This window comes from Hydra vulgaris, chromosome 11 (assembly GCF_038396675.1).
Source record: "Hydra vulgaris chromosome 11, alternate assembly HydraT2T_AEP".
NCBI lineage: Eukaryota > Metazoa > Cnidaria > Hydrozoa > Anthoathecata > Hydridae > Hydra > Hydra vulgaris.
The window spans coordinates 38,564,994-38,592,737 of NC_088930.1; the positions used below are offsets into that span (position 1 = coordinate 38,564,994).

Genomic DNA, 27,744 nt, shown 5'->3' on the forward strand with positions numbered 1-27,744 from the left:
TAGGGCAGAGTAATCATATCTTAAATAAATAAATTAAAAAAATAATTTATGACAATTTAAAAATCGAATTAAAAAATTTAATAAATTTTAATTTTAATAAAAAAACAACAGAAACAAAAAAAACAAACCCTTACAAACCTCGTTCATATCAATGCCATTAGTATACGAATAATCGTATTGAGAGTAATCTTCCAATCGCTGACGTAAAGGTGACGGAATTTGATAAAAACGAATAAACCGTCGAACCCGACGCATTGTAGAGTGATAACGAGCCAAACCAGAATACAATCTGTGAATAATTGCAGTAATATTGCCAAATATGACAGCATACATTAGAGCTAAATGAGTAATTTTATATTTAAAACAATTCAAATGATTTTTTTTTTTGTCAAAGTTATAACATTAAAATAATTTCGATTATTAATTTGCGTTAGAGTTATTTATACACATTGATATAAACACAATAAAATAAAGAAGATCTTAAAAATCAGTTTAACCAATTTATAATAAATAGTCATTATAAATTTTTTTAATCTAGTCATTAATCGAGCCTTTCAGCAGTCGTGATGCAGTGGTTAGAGTTTTGGCTCAGAACCAAGAGGTCAAAGCTTCGATGCCTGCTCCGATCAAATAAGCAACATTGGTAAAAATGACCATCCTAGTTAAATGCTCTGTGATAAGATTGTATGGATTTTTTGGAGCACTTTGATAACCACAAACACAAAAAAAAAAAAAAATTTTCTATAATGCCTTCTAGTGTTTGATGATTTCTTTTATCTTTATTTCTTAAACGTTTTTTTTATATCAAGAATATTATAATGAACTATTTTATGCTAACAGTAGTCACTTTAATTTTGCCTATTCGTACATTAACACATACATACATACATACATACATACATACATACATACATACATACATACATACATACATATATACATATATACATACATATGTATATATACATATATATGTATATATATATATATGTATATATATATATATTTATATATATATATATATATATATATATATATATATATATATACATATATATATATATATATACATATATATCAATACCATGCAAAGTTCTAAAATTAACTGTTGGAATCTTAATAAGAATCTTTAAGGAGAACAATACCCCAAAACAAAAGCAAAATCAAGAAGATCATTCATTCACGATTTAATGGTAGAAAGAAGACAAAATCAATAGACGAATCAATTCATTGAAATACAACTCACAAGAAGATTTAGCTACAAAGTTTAAATACAGAAGATCTTTTATCCAAAAATTTTAAAAAATCTGAAAACTTATTACAAAAAAAAAAAACAACCAAAGAATATATGCATGCAGAATTTGCATTTGAGCAGACAATGAAATTTCCTTTAAAAAAATAATTTGTGGGTTCCATTTAATCAATATTATTAACAGTCAAAATGTTGTAAAGCGTCTGACAAATTTAAGTAGAGGAACACGGGGTAAGATGGCGAATGGGGCAAGATGACTTTCCATAAAACAGATCAACAAAAAAACTTAAAAATTGGTGAAAACGAAACTATATTTCCATCTTGTATTTTAAAACGCCAATTGGTTTTTTAAAATATTATTAACGCAATTATATGCGCATAAGTTAACTTTTTGCGCTAAAAAAAAAAAACTCTGCTTCCTGTTATTCAAAATGAATGGTGTCCTTCAGGTGAAACTTTTTTAGAAATATTTTTTTGTGGAGCGTGTTTACTTTGCATTACTTTAGTTAGAGTAGTAAGTATTTTTCAAATTTTTATAAAATTGGAGGCAGAATTTGCAAAATAATTCATCTTGCCCCGGTCACGTGACCAGATAACAAATTTATGAACTTATTATTTTAAATTTTATTTCAAATTTTTCAACTTGCTAACTAAAAATCAATGCAGGCAATGAATTATTATGGTATTATGAACACACTGACAAAGCATTACTGTTTCATGACTAATAGTTTTACTATAACTCAGGCTTTTTAAGACGTTCGCCATCTTGCCCCATGTTCCCCTACATTCAAGTCGAAGTGTTTTTGCAAGTTTTTTGTATGGCAGACTTTTTGCTGTTTTGATTTTAAATGCTCTACTTTCATAATAAAACAAACTTTGTCATCAGATCTTTTCATGACTGAATTCTTTAAAAAACGATTTCTGGATTTAATTAAAAAATATAAACAAACAACTTTATTTTGGCCAGATCTGGCATCAATTTGCAAATCCAAAAAGTAATGGATTGTTATAAGAAAAATACTGTTGTCAATGTTGTCAGATAAATACAAATTCAATCAATGTTGTTCCAAAATCCTTTTGATTAATAAATTAAACTGTCTTGAATAGTGAGTTATAGAACATTATTAAACAATAGTGAAGGGAATAGTGGGAAAAATACTGTGAGGGAATACTGTGTAAATTGTGTTAAAATATTTTGTGATTTGTAAATTAACACTGCAAAAAAAAATAAATGCTACCAAGTCAAATTGTTAATTTGATGGAGGCTAGACTTTACAAACCTTAAAATTACTTGCATCCTAGCAAGCACAAAGATGTTTATAAGACGTCTTGAGATGGCTAAAATAAAAATGAGACATTTAAAAGACGCTTTAAAGATGATCAAATTTTTGATGTCTTTTTTCAGATATCTAATAGACGCAGCTAAAGCATTTAATTTTTATGCAAATTCTTGAGACGTAAGAGATAAAAATGAGACATCTGAATGACATCATAAAGACGATCACATCCTAGTTGTATTAATTTAGACATCTGTTAGACACATTTAAGATGTCTGATAGTTTTTCCGAAATACTTTTCGCAAAAACTTAAATTCCGTCTCCGTGAAATTATAATATATGCCAATAATATGCCGCGTAATCGAGGTATTTGAATGTCACACTTAAATTAAAAAAATTGTATCCATAAACAAAAAGCGTAAAAAACAGCAGAATCAAGTCCGAGGTCGCTTGTACCATAGTCAAAAGAAGTCCGAGGTCGCTTGTACCATAGTCAAAAGAAGTCCGAGGTCGCTTGTACCATAGTCAAAAGAAATAGATAAATATCTATTGTATGTAAAGGTCGCTTTTGTTGCTTGTTTTTTATATACTAAAATATATATTACTTTTTCATATATTTAAATATAGGGTCAAATCATTATATTTCAATCAATTTAAAAAAAACTTTGTGGGTTATCATCTCTGATTTTCCCGATTTTTACATATTGTTATGTGTATTATGTAGATAGGTTAAATTTGAAATTTCAGACTTCCAAGTACAACGGTTCAAATTATAGCCTTCGAAACATGACATAGTGGCCCCCTCAATTTACAAATGGTCAAAACAGACTACTTTGAAGCTGTATGACTTTTTCCTCACTATCAACAAGTGTCTCATTTTTTCTAGAACTATTTTCTGGATAGTTCTCTCTTTAAAAAAGTGGTTTTTATTAACTTATGTTAAATTAGAAAAAAATTATGACCTGAAATATGCTAAAATGAAACTGTAGTATTATTCTATTTATCCACAAGTCTTTACAGATAAGTTTTCTGATTAGCTAATACTGTCTGCAATAAATGGGAAAAATAAAGGCAGCTTAATTCAGTTTAGAACTTAAATATATCTAAAAGCAAAATGTCCACTCGCCTAAAAAGTCCAATTTTCAGCCATTTTGAGATACTTGTAAATTTTTCTAACACTTTGTTTTGATCTAAGATTAACAGCATATAAGATCATTTGACCCAACTATTGAAAAATGCAAACATTATAAACTTGTCAAATCTACACCAAAAATTCCAGCATTTTAAAAAAACCCTATTTTTCAATTATCAACGGTTGAATGTGTTACTAGAAACCATTGCCACTCTAATCTGATAATTGGGTTATGTGAAGGGTGCAATTAATTGTAAGTCATTTCTTTACAAAAAGAAAGATATATTTGGTTGTCCTCTCCTAGAGCTAGTCTTTATAGTAGATAGGGGCACAAATAAAGGGGGAAGTAACTTTTTAGATACCTTCAACATGGTTCAAATGAAGGTCTCTAAATTAATTTAGAAATTTAGATACTTAATATCTAAATACCTAAATTAATTTCAAAATGAAGCCATCATTTCTTTATATTCTATTTTATTATAGGTAATCAGTGGTCTGGACCCCTCTCACTCACTAAGGTGAGGGTGAGGGGGGCAAGTGTTCTTGGTGGCATCAATCAAAGGAGGAAGGGGGCAACCAGCTTACAAAGATACAAGCATTCATTTTCTAACATGAAACATGCGCAGATCTTTATTGGATTTTTTAATGCTTTTACCATAAGATTTGAATTTTGATAGTGACTATCAAAAACGTGTGTTAGATTTTCCAGCAAATATACAATTTTATGGTCTCAAAAGGAAATTGACAAATGTTAATTAAATTTATAAAAGTTATTTGGACCCTTCCCCTTTTGATTGGTGCCACCCAGAACCCTCCCCTCACTTAAGTGTGTGAGAGTTTAGGATCCAGACCACATACAGACCCCTCTCACAGAGCAGAAATAAATAAGTAAAAAACATATTTGTTTTTTACAAATTGATATAAATTAAATTATCAGTGGAAATAATTGCTCTTATAAATTTGTAAATAGTTTGCTAGAATTATTAAAATGGAACGGGCACCCAACATTGCTAAAGACTCTAAAACTTTGCTAAAAACTATTTTTGTATACATTTTGGTATACAAAAAGGTATTAAAAAGTGTTTGCTTGAAAATCCTGATTATTTTACCAATAATGTTAGGATTGATTTCTATATAAATTTAGATGTTTTACCGCACTTAAAGTCCACTGAACTCCAGTTTTGGCCAATAGTGGGATATTTTGGTTGTCTTGATGTTTTCATAATTTTTGTATTTTCTGGTAAAAGCAAGTCAGATAATGTGCATGACTTTCTAAGTGAACTTACTTTAGAGTTTTAAAATTAAACTGAAGCAATTATTGTAAATGAAAAAGATTTTAAGAATTTTATTTGTGATGCACTTGCTCGTTCATTCTTAAACTACTACATGTGTGTTAAAAAATTTAAGAATTTTATTTGTGATGCACTTGCTCGTTCATTCTTAAACTACTACATGTGTGTTAAAAAATTTAAGAATTTTATTTGTGATGCACTTGCTCGTTCATTCTTAAACTACTACATGTGTGTTAAAAAATTTAAGAATTTTATTTGTGATGCACTTGCTCGTTCATTCTTAAACTACTACATGTGTGTTAAAAAATTTAAGAATTTTATTTGTGATGCACTTGCTCGTTCATTCTTAAACTACTACATGTGTGTTAAAAAATTTAAGAATTTTATTTGTGATGCACTTGCTCGTTCATTCTTAAACTACTACATGTGTGTTAAAAAATTTAAGAATTTTATTTGTGATGCACTTGCTCGTTCATTCTTAAACTACTACATGTGTGTTAAAAAATTTAAGAATTTTATTTGTGATGCACTTGCTCGTTCATTCTTAAACTACTACATGTGTGTTAAAAAATTTAAGAATTTTATTTGTGATGCACTTGCTCGTTCATTCTTAAACTACTACATGTGTGTTAAAAAATTTAAGAATTTTATTTGTGATGCACTTGCTCGTTCATTCTTAAACTACTACATGTGTGTTAAAAAATTTAAGAATTTTATTTGTGATGCACTTGCTCGTTCATTCTTAAACTACTACATGTGTGTTAAAAAATTTAAGAATTTTATTTGTGATGCACTTGCTCGTTCATTCTTAAACTACTACATGTGTGTTAAAAAATTTAAGAATTTTATTTGTGATGCACTTGCTCGTTCATTCTTAAACTACTACATGTGTGTTAAAAAATTTAAGAATTTTATTTGTGATGCACTTGCTCGTTCATTCTTAAACTACTACATGTGTGTTAAAAAATTTAAGAATTTTATTTGTGATGCACTTGCTCGTTCATTCTTAAACTACTACATGTGTGTTAAAAAATTTAAGAATTTTATTTGTGATGCACTTGCTCGTTCATTCTTAAACTACTACATGTGTGTTAAAAAATTTAAGAATTTTATTTGTGATGCACTTGCTCGTTCATTCTTAAACTACTACATGTGTGTTAAAAAATTTAAGAATTTTATTTGTGATGCACTTGCTCGTTCATTCTTAAACTACTACATGTGTGTTAAAAAATTTAAGAATTTTATTTGTGATGCACTTGCTCGTTCATTCTTAAACTACTACATGTGTGTTAAAAAATTTAAGAATTTTATTTGTGATGCACTTGCTCGTTCATTCTTAAACTACTACATGTGTGTTAAAAAATTTAAGAATTTTATTTGTGATGCACTTGCTCGTTCATTCTTAAACTACTACATGTGTGTTAAAAAATTTAAGAATTTTATTTGTGATGCACTTGCTCGTTCATTCTTAAACTACTACATGTGTGTTAAAAAATTTAAGAATTTTATTTGTGATGCACTTGCTTGTTCATTCTTTAACTACTACATGTGTGTTAAAAAATTTAAGAATTTTATTTGTGATGCACTTGCTTGTTCATTCTTAAACTACTACATGTGTGTTAAAAAATTTAAGAATTTTATTTGTGATGCACTTGCTCGTTCATTCTTAAACTACTACATGTGTGTTAAAAAATTTAAGAATTTTATTTGTGATGCACTTGCTTGTTCATTCTTAAACTACTACATGTGTGTTAAAAAATTTAAGAATTTTATTTGTGATGCACTTGCTCGTTCATTCTTAAACTACTACATGTGTGTTAAAAAATTTAAGAATTTTATTTGTGATGCACTTGCTTGTTCATTCTTAAACTACTACATGTGTGTTAAAAAATTTAAGAATTTTATTTGTGATGCACTTGCTCGTTCATTCTTAAACTACTTCATGTGTGTTAAAAAATTTAAGAATTTTATTTGTGATGCACTTGCTCGTTCATTCTTAAACTACTACATGTGTGTTAAAAAATTTTCATTTTACTTTTTTACATGTTGTTTTGTTTTTTGTTTCCACTCTCCCCCCCCCTTCCTTCCTCTTTGCACATGTCTTTGTTCCACATCACAATATTTTGAACTAAAGTGTGAATTGTATTCTTTCTTTAGAATTCGCTTATTTAAATTCAATCTAATAATATCATTATGTATACATTTTTAAAGCCCAATTATCAAAACACTTTGAAATAAAAAAAATTAAAAACTCATTTTTTGTATATATTTGTAATATTAAATACTTGTTTGAACACTTTATTTTATTTATTTTAGTGAATAGTTTTTTTCTTAATAATTTTTCTGTCCAATAATAGTTTTTCTTTTTGATAGCAATTCTTTTTATTGTTAATAGTTTATTTTTTTGGTACATAATCTTTTTTGTTTGTTGTTGTTGTAATTCATAATTTTTTAAATAAATATTACAAATATTTTTATTATAGGAAAGTTTTGTAGTATATGCATAAAAATGTGGTCTCTTGTTGTGTGGGAAAAAGATGATAAGCTCATGGAAGATGTGAAAAGATAGCTGGAGGGGCTATATTTAATTTTATGAAAATCAAGTTTTTATTATCTTAAATTACTAACACATTGTTAGTAATTTAAGATAATAAAATATATATTTTTTTTATCTCTCAATATTGTGAGAAGCATTAAGATTTCAGATATCTTTTTAGTTTTTATGATTTTACATTTTATATAAATTTAATTAGTTACTGACTAAAAAGTATTTTACTTATCATTGGATTTAAACTCAATCATTAGTAAGAAAGTAAAGAGGTGTCTCTTTTGATTTTTATAGAATGGGTCTATATTCCTCTATTCATTTTGATATATATATATATATATATATATATATATATATATATATATATATATATATATATATATATATATATATATATATATATATATTTATATATGTATATATATATATATATATTAGGGTGGTTCAAAAATAGATCATGTCAAAAATTTGAAAAGAGCCCTTGCTTATGATCTGCCTTGACCCCAAAATAGTACTTAAAATTTTTTACCAAAATTTTTTTGATCATTGGAAAGGTTCCCACAGAGGGCAAAAGGGTCAATTTTTGCCCCGTTTTAATGAAAACTTTACCCCGCTTGTGGGACCCTTAAACTTCAACCATTAAAAAAAAAAACTATTTAATAACATGGTAATGAGTTATACAACTTATATTTAAGGGTCTCTTTTCAAAAATAAACATTCAAAGAATTTCATTTTTTCAGCAAAAAGCAGTGGGTATTTTCAAAATATCTTACATTTCAATTTTTTTGTATAATTTAATATTTGAAAACATAACTTTTTTTGCTAAACAATTTTTGTTTTAAATAAAGAATAAAAAAGATTTTAAATAAAATAAAAAATAAATATTTCATTTTCAAAATTAAAATATAATCTTATTATTTCATCTAACATACTTATATGTAACATTTAATTTTAGACTAACATAAAATATTAGTAATTTATATGATGCCACCCAAAAAGAAAATTGAAAGAGTTGATGATACTTTTTTAGTGGGAAAAAGAAATTGTACTATTCCTAACAACAAATTTGCAACTACACAAGAAATTCTTCAATACTACAACTTTCTGAGAAAATCTAAACCTGAAGTTAAACTGAGTTTTATTGTAGGATGTCCAAACAAAAGTGGATCATTCTCACCAAATTGTCCTACCAGTCAGTTACATTGCTGCATAATATCTAAACTTGTAGTTCCATGGACACGTCGTGGATTTGAAGTAATTACAACTCAGAAGCTAAGGTAATGATAGATCAAACTGTATAACCTTATCAAAACACTAAAATATATTTTTAAGTTTTTATAAGCATTTAATAATAATAATTTCATTTTATAGGATCAAAGTCACAAAAATGGTGCAAGACTGGATGAAGCTGAAAAGCCTAAGCAAAAGAAACAACGCTGCTGAAGTTAAAAAAAGAAAGAACTTTAAAGAAAATATGAAAAAGGTTTTTTGGATCGGAGAAAACCCACTAAATATGATTGAAAAAATAAGAAAAGATAGGTTGAGAAACCAAAATGACATAGAGGAAGACATAGCTTTTCTTAAAGACCAATTAGAGGAAAGGAAAGTTAGGGGGATTGGATAAGAGATTTCAATATTCATTAAAAAGAAAGTATAAATCTAAATGTAGATATAATAAATTAAACAATGTATCAGATACTGATTCTGAAAATTCATTAAGTTCTTTTAATACCAACAAAAGCAATTCAAGTGATAGTGAATTTGAAATTGAGTCATATATTGATTCTACAAATTCTGTCAACCTACCAAAGGATATCTTGCACCGTACTGCTCACACAGCAGTTGGAGAGGGTTTAACTCCACATCAACATACAGCAGTTCTTAGCAGTATTATTGTCAATTCTGGAGGATGCATGTCTGAGTTTGTATGCTCTAAATCTTCATCATACAGAGCAGCAGAGAATGCTGTGGTAATGGGTGCAAATTAAATCAGAGACCATATAAAAAGCATTTCTAAATCTTCAAATTCTCTGATAACAATTCATTTTGATGGAAAAATTGTGAAAGAACTTACTGAAGGAAAACAGTTTTCAAAAGATAGGTTAGCTGTTCTTGCTAGGATAAAAGGACAAACCGAGTTACTTGGAATTCTAGTAATCGACTCAGGTTCTGGAGAACACCAAAAAGAAGCTATAGAAGAACTTATTTCTAACTTTGGATTAGAGGATAAAGTTCAGTGTCTTTGCTTTGATACCACTAGCGCCAACACAGGTAAAGCAAAAGAAGCTTATAGCAGAATCATTGTGCACTTACAGCGCCCTATGTTATTAACTGCATGTCAACGCTATATTTTTGAGCGTCATGTTACCCATTTTTGGGAGCTTTATCCAAGTAGTCATACTTCAGGACCAGAAAATAAATTATTTAAACTTCTGAAGAACCATTGGAATGATCTAGATACTGAAAATCAAGATTTAAAAAGATTATCAACTCCTGTTGATTCCTGGATTAATGAACAAAGGCTGAGTGCTATTCAATTTTGCAGATATATAATTAGCACTAAAGTTTTTAAGAAGGTGAGAAATAATAGCTTTATAAATTAATTTAAAATCTAATTATCTCTTCTTATTTCCAAAAAATAGTATAGTAAAGTAGTACTTCACATATAATTTTTCAGTTTTACAAATTTGTAGTAAGTAATTTAAGTTATTATAACTTAGGATAAAAAATTTGTTTAGGATGGAAAGTTTCGTAAAGATTATCAAGAATTGGCTAAACTTACATTGATGGTACTGTCACACACTGACAGGTTTAAACTTCACAACCCAGGAACTACTAATCATGCCAGATTCATGGGTAAAAGTTTATTTTACCTAAAACTGTTTCTACTTATGGAAAAAATCCCTGAAATCAATGAAGAGAGCAAGGATGAAATCACTGAAATGACAAAGTTTCTTTCCATTTTTTACACTGAATGGTTTCTTAGAGCGGAGCTAAGTTCAACTGCTCCAACGCAGGTACACGGTCTGAATAATTGTTATAAAATAAAGATATAATTTTAAATAAATACAAAAAGTAGGTATATTATTTATTTTTAAATTAAACATTGAAAAATCTAACCCTTAACTATTAGGATACGAAAAGATACTGGCAGATGAAAAGATATTATAGTCATATATTATCCATATTTAGTCATTATAGCAATTGCAGATCAGCAGATCAGAAATGTAAAGAACGTAGCAACATGGCTAAGAGACTATTTGGTCTAAAACGACCCTCTATAGAGGAGTATTCCTTAGAAAGACAGGTGTTGGATAAAGACATTCTGAAGAACTTAAACTTTTCACAGGATGAGCCTTCCAGTTTAGTTCCACTAGTTACAGAGAAGTCCTGGCTTATATTTGACATGGTTGGTCATGGAAAAGCTGAGGTTCAATGGATGAAGCTTCCTGCAGAGTATTGGATTTTAAATGATTTCTATCAAGAATTTGAAACAGCCATCATGAATCTTGATGTTGTGAATGATTGTTCAGAAAGAACAGTCAAATTAGTTCAACAACTTGTTAATAAAGCACATTCAGAAGAGAAAAGGCAAGATACGTTTCTTTTTACTCATGTGTACAAGCGAAATCGAAATGGTAGAAAAAAGTTGGATCATGCCAAAGCTGCACTCAATACTATTATTTAATATCTAATTTTTGATCCATTTCATTTTTGAAACACTTGTAAATGTTTGGTTTTTGTTTTGTATTCGTAAAGTTTTTTTTTTATTGTATTCAAACAAATACTTATTTTTTTTAAAAAAAAACATTTTATGTTTTGATGATTTTCAATGTTTTATCATTCTTCTGAAAGTTGCTTAAAAAAATATTTATGAAAAGAGCCCCTTAAACTTAAGTTGCATAACTCATTACCATGTTATTGGATAATTCTTTTTTAAATTGGTTAAAATCTAAGGGTCCCACAAACGGGGTAAAGTTTTTCTTAAAACGGGGCAAAAATTGACTCTTTTGCCCTTTGTGGGGACCTTTCCGATGATCAAAAAAATTTTTGTAAAAAATATTTTTTACTATTTTGGGGTCAAGGCAGATCATAAGCTTGGGCTCTTTTCAAATTTTTGACATGATCTATTTTTGAACCACCCTAATATATATATATATATATATATATATATATATATATATATATATATATATATATATATATATATATATATATATATATATATATATATATATATTAGAGTTGTACGAAACTCGAAGTTTCGAGTACGAGTTTATTCAATAATCGAACTCGAATCGAATGTGTTTAGTTAATCTAATATAATTCGAATTTTGAACCCTAAAGTTCGATATTTAAAAGTCGCTGTAAAATTATATAAAAACACTTCAATATGGAAGACGAGAGAGTAAGGAGCATCATTTGGAATTATTTTGATAGGCGTAAAATTAACGATACTATTTTTGGTTTTTGTAAAATTGGAAAATGCAGTCAAAAATATCTTGTCCTACTTCATCTACAACTGGTTTATTTACTCACCTGAGAAGTTATCATAAGAAGGAATCAGCAGTGTGTAATAAAAAGGCTCAAGAAGCAAAAAGAATAAAAAAGGAAAAAAATAAAGTTGAAAAACAACTGTCAGTTAGTGTCACAGATCTGTGGGCTAAGAAAACAGCATGGACGTCTGATCACGAAAAAGCTAAAGAAATAACACGAGCTATTGAGCGCATTTTGACTTCTGATTACCTGCCGTACGATTTCGTAGAAAAAAAAGGTTTTCAGGCACTTATGAAATTTGTTGTTTCTCAGTATCATATTCTGAGCAAGACCACTTTTTCTTGCAGTATTGTGTCAACTATGTATAAAAATTTTAAACGAGAAATGATTGATTGCATTACTACTGAGTTTGTTAGCATGCCATCCTATTGCTTTTCCACAGATATATGATCTTCTCGCGCTCTGGATTCCTATATTTCATTTTGATTGTTATATTTAACTGCTGATTTTAAAATGCGATCATATACACTGGAGAATAAACCGTTTGTGGCTGTGTCACATATGGGCGAAGCAGTATTAGAATCTCTTGAGAAGTCAATTGAAGATTGGTCGCTACCAAGAGCAGTACCAATATACTTTCTTCGAGACAATGGTAGTAATATGAGAGCAGCCATGAACATGTGCCAAAATTTTATGGACTTGCCTTGCTTTTCTTATATGCTTCAGATGATAGCGAAATGTAAAAAAATCTTCTCGCACTACTATCACAGTATTCAATCATCTCAATTGCTGTATGCTTAACAAAGGTAATTAAAAAGAGATGAATGTGGGCTCATAATGAGTGTATCAACGCGTTGGGATTTCAACTATTACATGATAGATACCTTAAAAACAAAACAAACCCATTTTGATATATTTGCAGGTACCAGTTTACTTTTAAAAGTAATTTTAGGAGAGGTTTTCTTTGAAAACTTTTATGAAATTATATTTATTAGTGTCTTCTTTAAATTTTATGATTACGATATGTCTTCTTTATGGTTTGTAAAATTATGTACTGTTTATTCAATACTAAACAAATAAATAAAAGGGTAATGCTTTCCTTTTTGTTGTAGTAAGCATGTCTGACATTGGTTGGAAGAGGAAGAAGGTATGGAGTTTATTCCTATGTTAAATACAAAATCAAGTAAGCTTCTAGTTTAAAAAAACAAATAGACTTTTTGAATTAATTGAAAGCGTAAAAGTTCTACCCATGACATCATCTTGACATGCTTCTCTACCATGACATGCTTCTTCCTTTGAAAGGTTTTGCAACAATGTAATGACCCATATTCAAAATACTTTTTTGTATTTACAGATTTCCAATGCTCGGTTTATTTTTTTCAACAGAAAGGTTTTCTCTGGATGCGCAACGACACTTGCAGTAAGGGAAATGCAACGACACTTGCAGTAAGGGAAATGCAACGACACTTGCAGTAAGGGAAATGCAACGACACTTGCAGTAAGGGAAATGCAACGACACTTGCAGTAAGGGAAATGCAACGACACTTGCAGTAAGGGAAATGCAACGACACTTGCAGTAAGAGAAATGCAACGACACTTGCAGTAAGGGAAATGCAACGACACTTGCGCAGTAAGGGAAATAGTTTAATAAGCAGTCCAACTAATTGTTTGTTGATTAAAGATACGAACTTGATCAACACGACTGATGAGTTTATGGAGTTTGAAAAAAACCTTTCGGATGACTCGTTTCTATCTGTTAAAGTGAGGATATTAATAACAACTTTTAAATATATACTCTTAGGTGCATAATAAACAAAAGTTTATTAGGGACCTAAAAGTGCATACAAAAATTTATTTATTTATTCCATTTGTGGGCTTGATTCAGGAAATGATGAAAGCACTAAAATAGTAGCCGTAAAAGAATGTTGCTGGGATTTACGTCATTAGCGTAAATTGTCAAATTTATTAAAACCCGACTTATTGGATTTTACTGTATTTTTATACAAATGTTTTCGTTAAAAACGAAATGTTTTTAGAAACATTTTTTATTTTTTCTCTAGCTGACGCAAATTTGCCTTGTTACAACTAGGAAGACTTCGCAAAGAGCATCGTGAAACGTGTATTGAGCAACGAGGTAATGGCTCACTTAAACATGCAGGGCCATGGTAAAGGGACAAATAAAAAAATTAAATTTGCAGATACGAAAATCTACTGTCTTATATTCAATGCTGTGGTCCATAACTTTCTGAAAGCAACAGTAACTGAATTTTATAAGAAAGTTCAAAACATTCTTAGAAACGCTCCAGCTTAAAAGAACGCCGAATTAAAATAATATTTAAAAGTAAGTATATAGTTTTAATTTTAATTTTAATTATATCTTCTATTATGTCTATTAAATTTTTTTAGAACAAAACATAATGTATTTAGCATATAAAACAATAAATTAGAAATTTATAATGTATTAGCATATTATAAATTTATTGTATTATACTGTATTGGCATAGAAAACAATAAGTTGTCCAATTATAATTTATTAGTATATAATACAATAAATTAGTACAAAAATGGTACTCCTAGTAATTTTTGTAACAGGAAATTAGCCCTTTTTAAGATTACTGACACGAGGTGAGATGTCTTGAAGCCATCTGACAGATCTTTGTTTCACAGATCACATCTGCACAGATCACATAGTAGGTGTATTATTATGACAATATTGTATTATTAGACATTCTGGTTTCAAGATGTCTTAAAGACACCTCTTATCAGTAGTTTTAAGACGACTACTCATTTTATATATGAGTAGCCGACTTAAAACTATAGATAAGAGGTGTCTTTAAGACAGCTTGAAAACAGAATGTCTCAAAGATGACTAATATAAGATGTTTTGATAAAGACTGAGTTCAGACGTCTAAAAGATGTGAATATCATGATGTTTTTATGATTTCTGAAATGAGATGTCTCAATGACGTCAGAATTTATACGTCTAAAAGTTGTTAACATTTTCGATGACTTTTAGATGTCTTTTAGACATCCGTCTAAGATGATGTTGAGACGTCTAATAGACGTCTTTGTGCTGCTGGGATGTTGTATTGTAAAGGCATAACTTTAGTTTGGTAAAATAAAAATTAAATATGTGCATATCATTTGAAAATGATTGTTATAATTGATTAAATAATTTTAGAGAAAATTAAAATCTTCAAAATTTTAACCAATCATAGTGATATTTAGATATAATATATAACAAATTATCATTCAGATATGATTTAAAAGATAAAAAAGATTCGGAGTTCTTTATAAAAGTACATCGTAAAATGTTATAGCTATAAACATAGAAAAATTTATTTTTTAATATCATTATTTACATTATTTTGAAAAATGTAGTAAAAACTATTTAAAATTTTATCATAAAATATCACTTTGCTTAAAAGTTATTGGCGTATAATACTTACGACATTTCTAAAATTCCTTTTCAAAGAGATAGTTAACTCTCATTTCTTTTCAATTCGGTAGTTAACTTTCTGAATTATAACTTTTAAACTTCTGGCTATTTCTTTAAATTTGGCAATGTTTAATTTTAGTCTCGATGGTGTCTTTGTGTTTAAAGGTGTATATTGGTGATACCTGAATGACTGGTGATCTTTTAATTTTGGTAATAAATTTTTAATTAGCTCTAAGCTAGTACACAACCTCATAGCCAAAGTCAATTCAATTATATTAAGGGTAATGACCCCGTATACTATACTTTTTTTGTTTCAGGTTCGAAGGGAAAAAGGAAGGCTTTTGAAAAAAACCCTATAAAAAGCCATAAAAAAATACCAGTATAAAAATAGAAAAAATTGGTTTTAATTTATAGTTCCAAGTTTATTTCAATATTCCAGGAAATTATCTCGTATTCAATATCTGCGTTCTTTAAGGTTTGTTAAAGTATTTTCAGTATTTGTAATAATTTAAAATATAAAATAAAAGTAAATATACTTCGAAATAAAATGATAGTCTAAGCATTTAACAACGTTATTGTTGTTCACCGTATGTCTAAAATCCAGCCAACTGTGCGGTGGATCAAAAAATGGCTATCTATTTTATGTTATTTCTAGAGGTGAACCGATGCATCGGCATTGGTCTGCTGAAGCATCGACCATTTTGCCGATGCATCGGATTTGGTCTTGGTAACCACGGCCCTATGTCAATTGTTTTGAAAATATCTTTTTATTTATTATTTTGTTTCTATATTGAATGCAAAAATATAATCATTTCATACACAAAAATGCATTAATAAGCCTAAATTACAATATAAGCAAATCTGCAACCAGTAAACGTTAAATATTTTTCGAGCAGATATTTATTCACTACATTTTTTTTGTAAATTAGAAGAGAAGTTATATGACCAATGGATCTAAACTATACATAGAGATAAGTTCCAAATCTAATAATCTCATAATCTAAACTATACATAGAGATAAGTTCCAAATCTAATAATCTCATAATCTAAACTATACATAGAGATAAGTTCCAAATCTAATAATCTCATAATCTAAACTATACATAGAGATAAGTTCCAAATCTAATAATCTCATAATCTAAACTATACATAGAGATAAGTTCCAAACCTAATAATCTCATAATCTAAACTATACATAGAGATAAGTTCCAAATCTAATAATCTCATAATCTAAACTATACATAGAGATAAGTTCCAAATCTAATAATCTCATAATCTAAACTATACATAGAGATAAGTTCCAAATCAAGAAATGTAAATGTAATGTAAAATGTAAAAAAATTTCCAGATGTTCCTTCTTTTAACATTTTTGTTTTTCAAAGTTCATCAATATTAAAGTAGTCAATTTAACTTTAAGCTGCTTTGTGTGTGAAGGTGTGTGTGTGTGTGTGTGTGTGTGTGTGTGTGTGTGTGTGTGTGTGTGTGTGTGTGTATATATATATATATATATATATGTATGTATATAGGACCGCCCAGAGGGAGGGGAAAAAGGGGCATACGTGTCTCGGGCGCCAAGATAATAGGGGCGCCAGAAGACGAAAAAAAAACAAAATGAGATTTTAATTACAAAAAAGTAAAATAATTGTTTGTATTAATAAAAAAATAAAATAAATTTACTTTATGATGCACATAGCAACTAACTTTCCTTTATTTATATTATAAAAGAATTGTAGTTTTAAATAGTTTTTCTCTTTTTGTTGGTTGGTTTTACTATCATTTATTTTTTACAAATCCATGGCATTTGAGGCCAGCTATCAAACTGGAGTGCTGCTTATCTCGCTAATAGACAGCAAGGAGTAACAATTGGAAAATCAATCTTCAAGTGGGAATTGATGACATTTGGTATTCTTCAAGGATCAGTTCTTACATCATTGATATTTGTATTCTTAATCATTTACTTACATTTAATATAAATACATTAATATGTATACACAATAATTCATTTATAACCATATTAAATTATATACAAATGATGGCAACGTCACATGAGTTATCAAGGTCAATAATTTTTTCTCTGTTTATGAAAAACTGTAATCGAACATCGATAGCGCTGTAAGTTAGTCCCACAACTGCCTAGTTAATTTTGTTAACTTTAACCTCAAGAAGTGCAAAGTAATGCAAGTTGGTTACAGCAAAAACTAATTAAAAATATAGCTGACATAGACATTGAAGGAATCTGTCTTGTTCCAGCATGCATTAAACAAGACCTTAAAACACTAATATCCAACAACCACATAGTCAAGGTACAAGTAGAAGTAGCAGCTTGGGTTGGCAATTCAAGGATCGGTTGCCTCAAGAAGTCATTTAGGTATCGAAGCTCTTCAGCTATGGAAAAAAAACTGTATCAACTGTACATTAAGTACTGCATCTAGAGACTTGCGTGCATGCCTGGTCATCTCAAAAATTGCTCTACTCTAACGAGTCCAACAACGTGCAATATCGTTAATTAAACATTTTATTTACAATCAAAAACTAAAAATATTCGGCTTCAATAGACTCAAAGACCGCAGTGACCTCATACTGCAATAAGAAGTTGCGTGTCATTTACAATAGGTTGAATTTTGTATTCTACAATTACAACCTTTCTCATCAAACTCTGCATAAAATTAATAAAAAGACCTGTTTAAAACCGCAACTAATATTAGGTTATGAATGTGAGCATTTTTTTGCAAATCGTGTTGCAAATCGTTGAAATAAACTAGCGCAGGATGTAATTGTTGCACCTACAGTAAACTCTTTTAAAGTTGTAAGTGTTTACAGTTAAGGAAAAAAGTATCCGGACAAACTACTTTTAGGTATAATTTTATATTAAATGAACGAAAACTCATGCTGTAACATATATTTTTGTAGCTCTCAACAAACTCTAAGTGTACCATCAAACCTTTACTATACTAGGTAGTAAAGGTTTGATGGTACACTTGGGTAGGTCTCTTTAAGTTAGAAAAACTAAAATGATTGTGGGAAAAAGTACCCGAACAAATTTTTTTACCTTTTTTTTCATTTATTTCTTAATATTTAGTCCATCCTCCTTTACTAGTTAATAAATTGTCGATTCTCATAGGCATCAACTCAACCAGGCTGTTACACCTCTTATATCTATAGAATTTCAGCATTTTCTGAGTGCTTCCTTGATATGGTCTTTTATCGTCAATATAAGCTTACCAATTTCTTCCTTGACTACATTCCATAGGTTTTCTATAGGATTCAAGTGTGGACTTTGTGTTGGCCAATCTAAGACCTCAATATTTTTGCGTAGCCAGGCTTTGGTATTTTTTGCCATATTTTTTGAATTACCATCTTGCTGGATATCCATCGTATAACTCTTGAGCAGATGGAAGCATATAGCTTAAGTATAAGAATTCTAACATACTTAGGGGAAGTCAATTTATCCTCTATAACATGAATTTGCCCAACATCATTCCAATTGAAACATACCCAGGCCGTGACATACTTGTCATGCTTTATTGTCTGTTTAACATACTTTTGTTGCATTAATTTACCCGATCTTCTCCATGTTCAAAGGCTACCATCTAAATCATTAAAGCATATTTTTGTTTTGTCCAACTTTTCTTCTAATCATCAACGGTCTAGTTTTAAAACATTTTTGCAAACGCAAGTCTCTTTGCAATATGTCGTTTGGTAAGTAAGTAACGGTTTTTTGGTAATTGCTCTACCATATAAATTATACTCATGCAGCCTGTTTCTAACAGTCTGGGGACTTATATCGAATAACTCGGGTTCTCTGAGTTGTTTTGCAAAATCTGTTGCATTTTGTCTCAGAGAATTTTTAACCAAAAGATTTTGGGGCTGATCCTAAATTGTTTGATCAGCCCTTGGGTATTATTCTTACATCATGAGTTTTATGGAAGATTTTGACCAAAAATTAACAGAAACTAATTTTCCGGATAATTTTTTCCGCAGCCATTTTAGTTTTTCTTACCAAAAGAGACATCTACCTAGTGTAGTAAATGTAGCACACTTTGATAGAGTTTGTTAAGAGCTACAAAAAAATATATAACAGTATGAGGTTTTGTTCATTTAATATAGAATTATATCTAAAAATAGTTTGTCCGGATATTTTTTTCCGGAACTGTATGATGTTATTCCGGCTGCAGCAATGTGAATTGTCAGCACATGAAAGCCTTTCCTTTATCAATATTAAATTTTTTATTAATAAGTTTAATTGTTAGTTGTAATAAATGAGTAAAAATCTAAGATATTTTTGTTTTCAGCTGCTATCCCGCTAGATATAAAGTTATGCTTTACAAGCTTTTGAACATCAGACATTCAGCTCAGATTGCTGCTATAAAACGATTACCAGGGCGACCATGGAAAATTACTGATGCTCTAAAGCTGTTACTTCAGCTTCAGCCAAAAATTGACCCATGAATATTGGGTGACTCGTCTTTACTATTAAACAAAATTTTCGGCGATGCGAATAATGATAGCGGAATCGCAATGAACCTTTTTCATAAGTTTTCCGAACATAAGCTTGAAGTAAATGTTTTTAATGTTGCGCTTTGCCGTTTTGTTTAACAAACTCAATTTAAAATTAGGCTTGTGAAAACTGTTTCTTTAAAATTCTCATTCACCTGGTTGAAAGATAAAAAACCGGTAAAAATTAAAGCTTGTGAAATTAAACACAACTTTATGGACAAAGTTTTGCATTTTATTAGTTTGAATCTTCATTTTTCACTCAAAAAAAAACTTTAGGTTTTCTTAACTGAATATACTCAAATGATCTATAGCATTTTTTCCGATTTATATGCATTCTAATTTAAATTTTTTTTAATGCAACACCAACCTCTGTCGCAAAAGGTGAACGACGTTTGAATACGAACTTTGTTCTATAGTAATTTTATATTCTTTTTTTAAGTCAATTAAAATTGATTTTAAAAAAAGAGTATAGGGTTACTATAGAAAAAAAGCGTCTATCGGACTTATACTGAAAGCGAACTGTATACAATTCTATCATAAAAAAATAATTTTTTTTAATAAAAAAGCTAGAAAAAGTATGAATATGAGTGAATGTTAAATGTGTTGCGTGAGTGTTATTTAATTTAGATGTGGCTGCGGAAAATACAGATGTAAAGTAAAAGTATAAGTAAAAATAAGCGCCTTTCAGTTTACTCACATTTGTTTATTTATTATTTTATTTCTTTGTAAGCAACTCTCATGTTTTCACTGTTTTAAATGTATATTCTTCATAAGAGTGGTATTTTCTTAGAAAGGTCGTATGTGTGTTTGTAAATAGTGTTTTTATTTATTCAACTGGTGGAGTCAGGAGCCTTTGATTATTATATCTTACACACTTATGTTATATGGACCAACACATACAAAACTTAACTAATAAAATTACAAAGCTAACAAAACCACGCAAGTAAAGCAATTAATTACTTAAAGAGATTTAAAAATCCTTTTTCTGTAATGAAATACATGAAACAAATGCCCTTATTTATGGTATATTTTTGATATACTATACCATGTTTATCTTAAATTTCTTCGATTAAAGATTTTATTATTTAAATTGTAACAGAGTTTGCTTTATAGCACCGGATTAACAACCTATTCTCGTCCTATTTTTGTTGAAGGACTTAAAGGTTACCTTCTAATTTGTAATAAGCTGTTAAGCTTAATAATTTTTCACCCCATATTGAGGCGCTTTGTAAGGTTTGCCTGCTCAAAAAATCAAAATATCACCGCACCGCATATAATATATACATATGGGGCTGTCCATTAATTACGTCATCAATTTTCTGGCAATTTTTACCTACCTTCCACCTTGTCAACAACTTGTTAAACTTTCAGAGACCCCCTATAAAATTACATCAACAATTAATTTACCCCCCCCCCTCCTTCCTTAAGTAAAATAAAAAAATATATAAAAAAATAAAACAATTTTAAATAGTAGTAATAGTTGTAGTTTACGACTTCAAGAAAAAGTGTTTAAGAGTAAAACGTTTTGAAAAAAAAATTCAACTTTTAACTTATGAACATTTTTTAAATATATTTAAAATTACAAAGGTTTGCTCTTAACAAAAAGTAAATGAGACTAAAAGTAATTGCAATACTTTTGGTTTAAACTTCTTCCAGTGCATAATCGAAGATAAAAAATAATTAAGTTCACTCAACTTATCGAAGAACTACAAGTCACTTATATATCAATAAAAAAAAAGTTGTTCCAGTTATGGAATTTAAAAGAACAAAGACAAACATTAAAACTTTGATGGAGGAGAGTATTCCTCGATGTTTTCCAAAATTCTTCTTCTTCTTCTTATTATTATTTATTTCGCCGATAAGAAAAGTTTACAAGTTTATGCAATACAAATATATAAATACATGGCTGTGGCAAGAAGAAGACAACTTCTGTCTTATCACCAAGCCCCTTTAAATAAAAATGTCAATAATAAAAATACAAAACAAAGTAACTCGTAAAATAAACGTTAAACAAAACGTTGCGTTAAAATAAAATAACGATAAATAAAAACTAAAAAACATTTTACGCTATATTACAGTGTAATATATCCAAAAGTATACGAAGATTTTTTAATTAATTATTTTAATTAAATTATTTATTTCCTAACTGATTTTAGATTTATAAACCTTTTGAATTTAAATCATAAAATAACAGCTAATACACGAACAACAAACAAACAAACAAACAAAAAAAAAAAAAAAACATTTTTTAAAAACATTTTTAGTATCATAATGTGTCTTTTATATATGTAAAGTTTATTATATCAGATAAAAAACAACGTCATAATGTACAAATTGAACTGTATATAGAATATATATTTAAACCATATTTATAAAGAAATGGACAAACGTGATTACTCCTAATCAAAGGCTTTAGAAAAATTTTAATTCGTTGTCATTTATTAAAAGCTTTTGCTTAAGTTTGTTTTTAAATTGTTTAATAGAAGAAATAGTTTTTAACTCATTATTTAATAGCATGTTCCATAGTTTAGGACCTCTGTTAGCAAATGAGAACTTAGTAACAGAGTAATAGGTTTTAGGTTGAACATAATTGTTTTCTGAAAATCGTGTTGGGTATAAATTATATATTTTTTCCAAAAAAGAGTTAAATAAAATAGGTGCTATTTTTTTATTAACTTTGAACATAAAAATAAGAATTTGATAAAGATTTAGTTGAAATACGTTAAGAATATTAAATTTAATGAATAGAGGTTTAGTGTGTGAGAAACGATCTACATTTCCAATAATTCTTAAAGCATGCTTTTGTTTAATTAATAGTTTATTTATTTTAGTTACGTTAGTGCTACACCAGGCAGCGTTTGCTTAACTTAGGTAGCTATGAATAAATGAAAAATAAATGTATTTTAAACAGGTTTGATTTAATAACTGCTTAGCTTTGTAAAGTAGACCAATATTTTTCGAATTTTTATTTTGAATTATATTTATGTGCTCCTTCAAACTCACATTTTCATCAATAACAACACCAAGAAATAACAATGAACGCTCTCTTATTATACAAGAGTTATTTACAACTAAAATTGGAAGATTTAATGAGATGAGTCTCTTTTCATGAAGACGATGGAAGAAAGTATATTTTGTTTTTTTTATGTTTATGGATAATTTACTATGATAAAGAAATTGTAACTATTGAAATTTTTGATAAGATCTTCGAGATCTTCTTTTACAAAACAAGTTTAAATTTTTAGGCTGTTATATTACAATTAATAATTGCAAACATGAAAAATGTATATATAATTAATCTGTAATTTATTATATATGTATATATATATATATATATATATATATATATATATATATATATGTATATATATATATATATATATATATATATATATATATATATATATATATATATATATATATATATATATATGTATATATATACATATATTTGTTTTTGCATGGGTAACATTAGCATTTGGGTTATTTTTGAATAACGGTAGTAACCAACGTACCCGTCAACAGACCTAATCCTAAATAGTGTTAAATATTTATCATAATATTTTTATCATAATATATGTACAGTGCAGAATCACAAAACGTGAATGTGCCAATCCTCTTTACTTTAACTTTAGACCTAATCAAATTTCACATTGAAAGAAAACTAGTTCTAATAGAGTCTAGGATAATAAAATAATGCGTTTGATAATTTGAATAGACAAGGGTTTAGCAATCTTTTAAGACTGAAGAATCAAAGTTTATTTTTATAAATATTATTATATTTATAAAATTTTTATTTTATAAAAATTTTCCAGTTTTTAAACTACTAACACCTTGTACCAATATTATAATAGTATTTGTGCATGGAGCTGAAGAGCCGCATTCTTTGCCAGGGGTCGGTAACCATCTTGCAAGCAGCTGGTCGCCGACCCCTGTTTCAAACATTTAAATAATATAATGTAGATTATGTATTTACATAAATCTGAAATTTTTTTAATAGCAGGTCAACAAGTACAAATTTTCAAAAAATGTTACGAGTAAACATCTCGCGTGTGCTTATTTAGTTTAAAAGACACGGTTTAAAAAAAGTATAAATATAGTTAGTATCATTAAAATACTGAAGATCGGGTGAGTGTGTAACACAAGACTACAAACGCTGCCTAGTTTTCTTTTTTTAAGTTTAGTTTAGTTTATTTTAGTGGTCAGTAATTTAAAATATTTACAACAATCCGTAATAAATTTACAGACTTTTGAAAAATCATAAATGTTTGCTATATTTAAACTACCAAGAAAGATATGCTGCATCAGGTACCTCTATACTAACAATCTTAAGATACTTGTGCACTATCTGCGACGCAAGTACCATACTTTAAGAACATAATAGAATACTAGAAACATATGTGAAGAGAGCTTATTTCCAGATATCGTTTAAAAATTCTCCTTTTACTGATCTTAATGTTCATCTAGTTAATTTTTGAAAATGTTGACGGAAGTCTTTTCAATTACTATTTGCGGCAGGGTATTCCACTGTAACACAACACGGTTCGTGAAGAATGTCTCTCTTGGCATGCAATTGAGTACTCTTTGCTGTGCAAGTCTTTAACTATGACCACGCATAATATACTTTTACGAGCAAGGACAATTGAATGGTATGTGAAAGTTTATTTCATCTAATTCATGCATTAACTTAAATATCAGATTTAAAGTACCTCTTATTCTTTCTTGACTCTTCGCTGCTCGGCGGTGCCATGCTTAATCTCAGGAATTGTTTTTGTAGCACGGTTTTAAACTTTTTCTACCGCTTCTATATCTGCCCATTGGTAAGGTGACTACGCTTGGATAGCGTACTCTAGGTGAAGACAAACACACGTGGTGTACACTTTTTTTCATAGTGAAAAACTGCGGTTGCGAATAGCTTTTTTCAGCCTCTCCAAGGAGCGGTTAGCGTTCATCGCAGCTGCTAAAACTTGAGCATTACGTTTGAGATTATTTGAGATAAAAATTCCAAGATCTCTCTCTCTAACTGAATAACTTCGATGGCAAGTGGCAGACCGTCTGATCCTGGCATGTAATAGTCTCGTTTTGATACCTTTTTTCTCGGTTAGTATGCATGACTAGTAACTAAGTAAGTTTGTATGACTAGTAACGAAGTAACTAAATTTATTTAAAAAAGTAAAGTTGTTGACGTCAACTTTTCTTGACCTCATCCCCCCCTTTTTTTTTTTTTCCTTGTCAAAAATTGTCAAAAATTTCCAGACCCTCCCCCTCCCTCCTATTTTGTTGATGTATTTAATAGACAGCCTCAGATTACTAATGAATGAAATTTGTAGTATATTAAAATAAATTAAATCACCTCTTATTCTTCTTTCTTGAAGTGTAGTAAGAACTAACATGACTCTTCGCTGCTCGGCGGTGCGATGCTTAATCTCAGAAATGGTTTCTGTTGCACAATTTTGTACTTTTTGTTAGCGCTTCTATGTCTGCCCGTTTGGACGGTGACCACGCTTGGATAGCGTACTCTAGGTAAGGACGAACTCACGTGGTGTACAGTTATTTCCACAATGAAAAATTACGTCTGGAAAAAGTTTTTTTCAGCCTCTCTAAAGAGCGGTTAGCGTTCACCGCAGCTGCTGAAACTTGAGCACTAAGTTTAAGATCATCTGAGATGAGAACTCCAAGATCTCTCTCTAAATGAGTAACTTCGATTGCAAATGGCAGGCCATCTAATCCTGGAATCAAATAGTCTCGTTTTGATACTTTTTTCCCTCGGCCTGTATCCATGACTCGTAACTAAGTAAGTATGCATGACTAGTAACAAAGTAACTAAATTTATTTTAAAAAGTAGCGTTGTTGACGTCAACATTTCTTGACCTTACCCCCTACCCCTTGTCAAAAATTGTCAAAAATTTCAGACCCCCTCCCCCTAGGTTGTTGACGTAACTAATGGACAGTCCCTATGATATTACTTAGTAAAACCCACCCACTTTTTTTTACCCAGTAAAAAAAAGTTCTACAGAATTGTATAAACTTTTGAAACATTTGGCCTATAGAAATTCTGTAGAATTTCTATGTTGCTATAACATTTTGTTATAGAAAAAATAGTAGGAAAAAAATATATATCTATAGGAATTTCTAAAGAAATTAACAGAGGTTCTATAGAATTTCTATAAGCCATATGCTTCAAAACTTTATAGAAATTCTATGGAGCTTTTTTTCCTGGGTATATATACAATTTTTAATCTACTTATCTTTTATGTAAATATAGTGTTCTGAATACCATATATAATATTATATGCACACATTATATGTACATACTAATTCTTTAATCAAAACCATCAGTCCATGAATTCACATTAGTTCTGCCAATTCCTATAGTCAATTGAAGTATTTACTTTTAATAATATATAAGATGTTAAAATAAAAATTCATTATATTTAAATCAACAGTTGTGAGCTTTTAAATGTTGATTCAAAAAAAAGTTTGTATTGTAACAGTTTGTAGTAATGTTCATGTAAAATTATTAAAATTGATTTACCTCTAAATACAGAAAATAAAATTATGTAAGTACTTGGGTTTATCAAAGGTTCACAACATTTCATATATTGTTGTGTAGCCATAAATGTAATCTCTTTTGTTTTTAAAGTTATCAAATTACTAACAGAAGCTTAAGTATATTAGATTTCAGCGTAAAAATTTCAAACCGAGTTATAATTTTACCTAATGAAAATTACAAAAAAAGAAATTTATTGAACTATAATACGCCTCTTCAGTAGGATGAACCAAATCACCTGTTTCTATTAACATGAGTTATACAGATATCATTTAATATTGATTTAAATAATCAAAAATTGATTATTTTAATTTTGCTTTGTTAAACTCTGTGAAAAATCAATAATCTTTGGTAATACTGATGTTTGATATTGCAAACATTTCATGCTAGCAATATCAAACACCCGTATTACCAAAGTAATTAGATCAAAATAGTTATATAGATTTTGAAATAGTGGATATAGATTTCGAAATAGTAGATATAGATTCGATCAAAATAGTAATATAGTAATTGAAAAATATTGTACTATTATAAATGAAATTAAAATCATAGATTAAAAAAAAATTGAACAGATTAATAAAAAATATCTAGAGAAAAATTAAAGTAGTATGTCTGATGCCAACAACGGAAGGATAAAGAACATTTACTAAAGAGCGAATAACGATCCTAGAAAGTTGTCTAATAAAATTATCGTTTAAAAAATGATTATATTTATTAGACAACCAATTTTTTTTTTTAAAGGAAGCAAATAGCTTTAAAAATTTTGATCAAAAGAAAACTTAATGAAGTCATTTTTTAATTGAAAATCTTATTATATCCAGTTTTGTTATTCCTATTATATTTTATTTTTACACTATATAAAATTGAAATATATGTGAGAAACTAAATTAAATATAGTTGCTTCAGTTTTGTTCAAAGTTGCACTGCCATTGACTGTTTTTATATTATCTTGTATATAAATATAAATATATATATATATATATATATATATATATATATATATATATATATATATATATATATATATATATAAACAAAACAAAAAAAATTTATTTGTTTATACGGCATTATTTTTTAGCAATAATTTACCTAAAGATTAGGTGATCTTCTGTGAGCATCCGCGTTTCTTTTTGTTTATACGCTTTTACAAACTTTTATTATTAACCATTTTTATTTTTATTGTATTATGAACGGTACCAACTAAATAGCCGACTGTTGGCCCAACTGTAGCTAATAGTTGGTTATTAGGATCGTACCAAT

General features: G+C 28.7%; 2 protein-coding genes across 2 annotated transcripts in view; one reads left to right on the forward strand and one right to left on the reverse strand.

Moving 5' to 3' along the window:
- The window catches only part of LOC100198350 (potassium voltage-gated channel unc-103), a 64,077-nt gene that overhangs the window by 19,573 nt on the left and 16,760 nt on the right, over positions 1 to 27,744 (reverse strand). Inside the window, exon 5 of the mRNA XM_065811014.1 lies at positions 139 to 338. Coding sequence (XP_065667086.1) covers positions 139 to 338 — 200 coding nt within the window. The remainder of the gene's footprint in view (positions 1 to 138; positions 339 to 27,744) is intronic.
- LOC136087442 (uncharacterized) lies at positions 8,879 to 11,189 on the forward strand. Its single transcript, XM_065810213.1, has 3 exons — positions 8,879 to 10,077; positions 10,240 to 10,518; positions 10,635 to 11,189. Exons 1-3 carry the CDS (start codon positions 9,823 to 9,825, stop codon positions 11,187 to 11,189), a joined length of 1,089 nt encoding a protein of 362 aa, XP_065666285.1. The 5' UTR covers positions 8,879 to 9,822.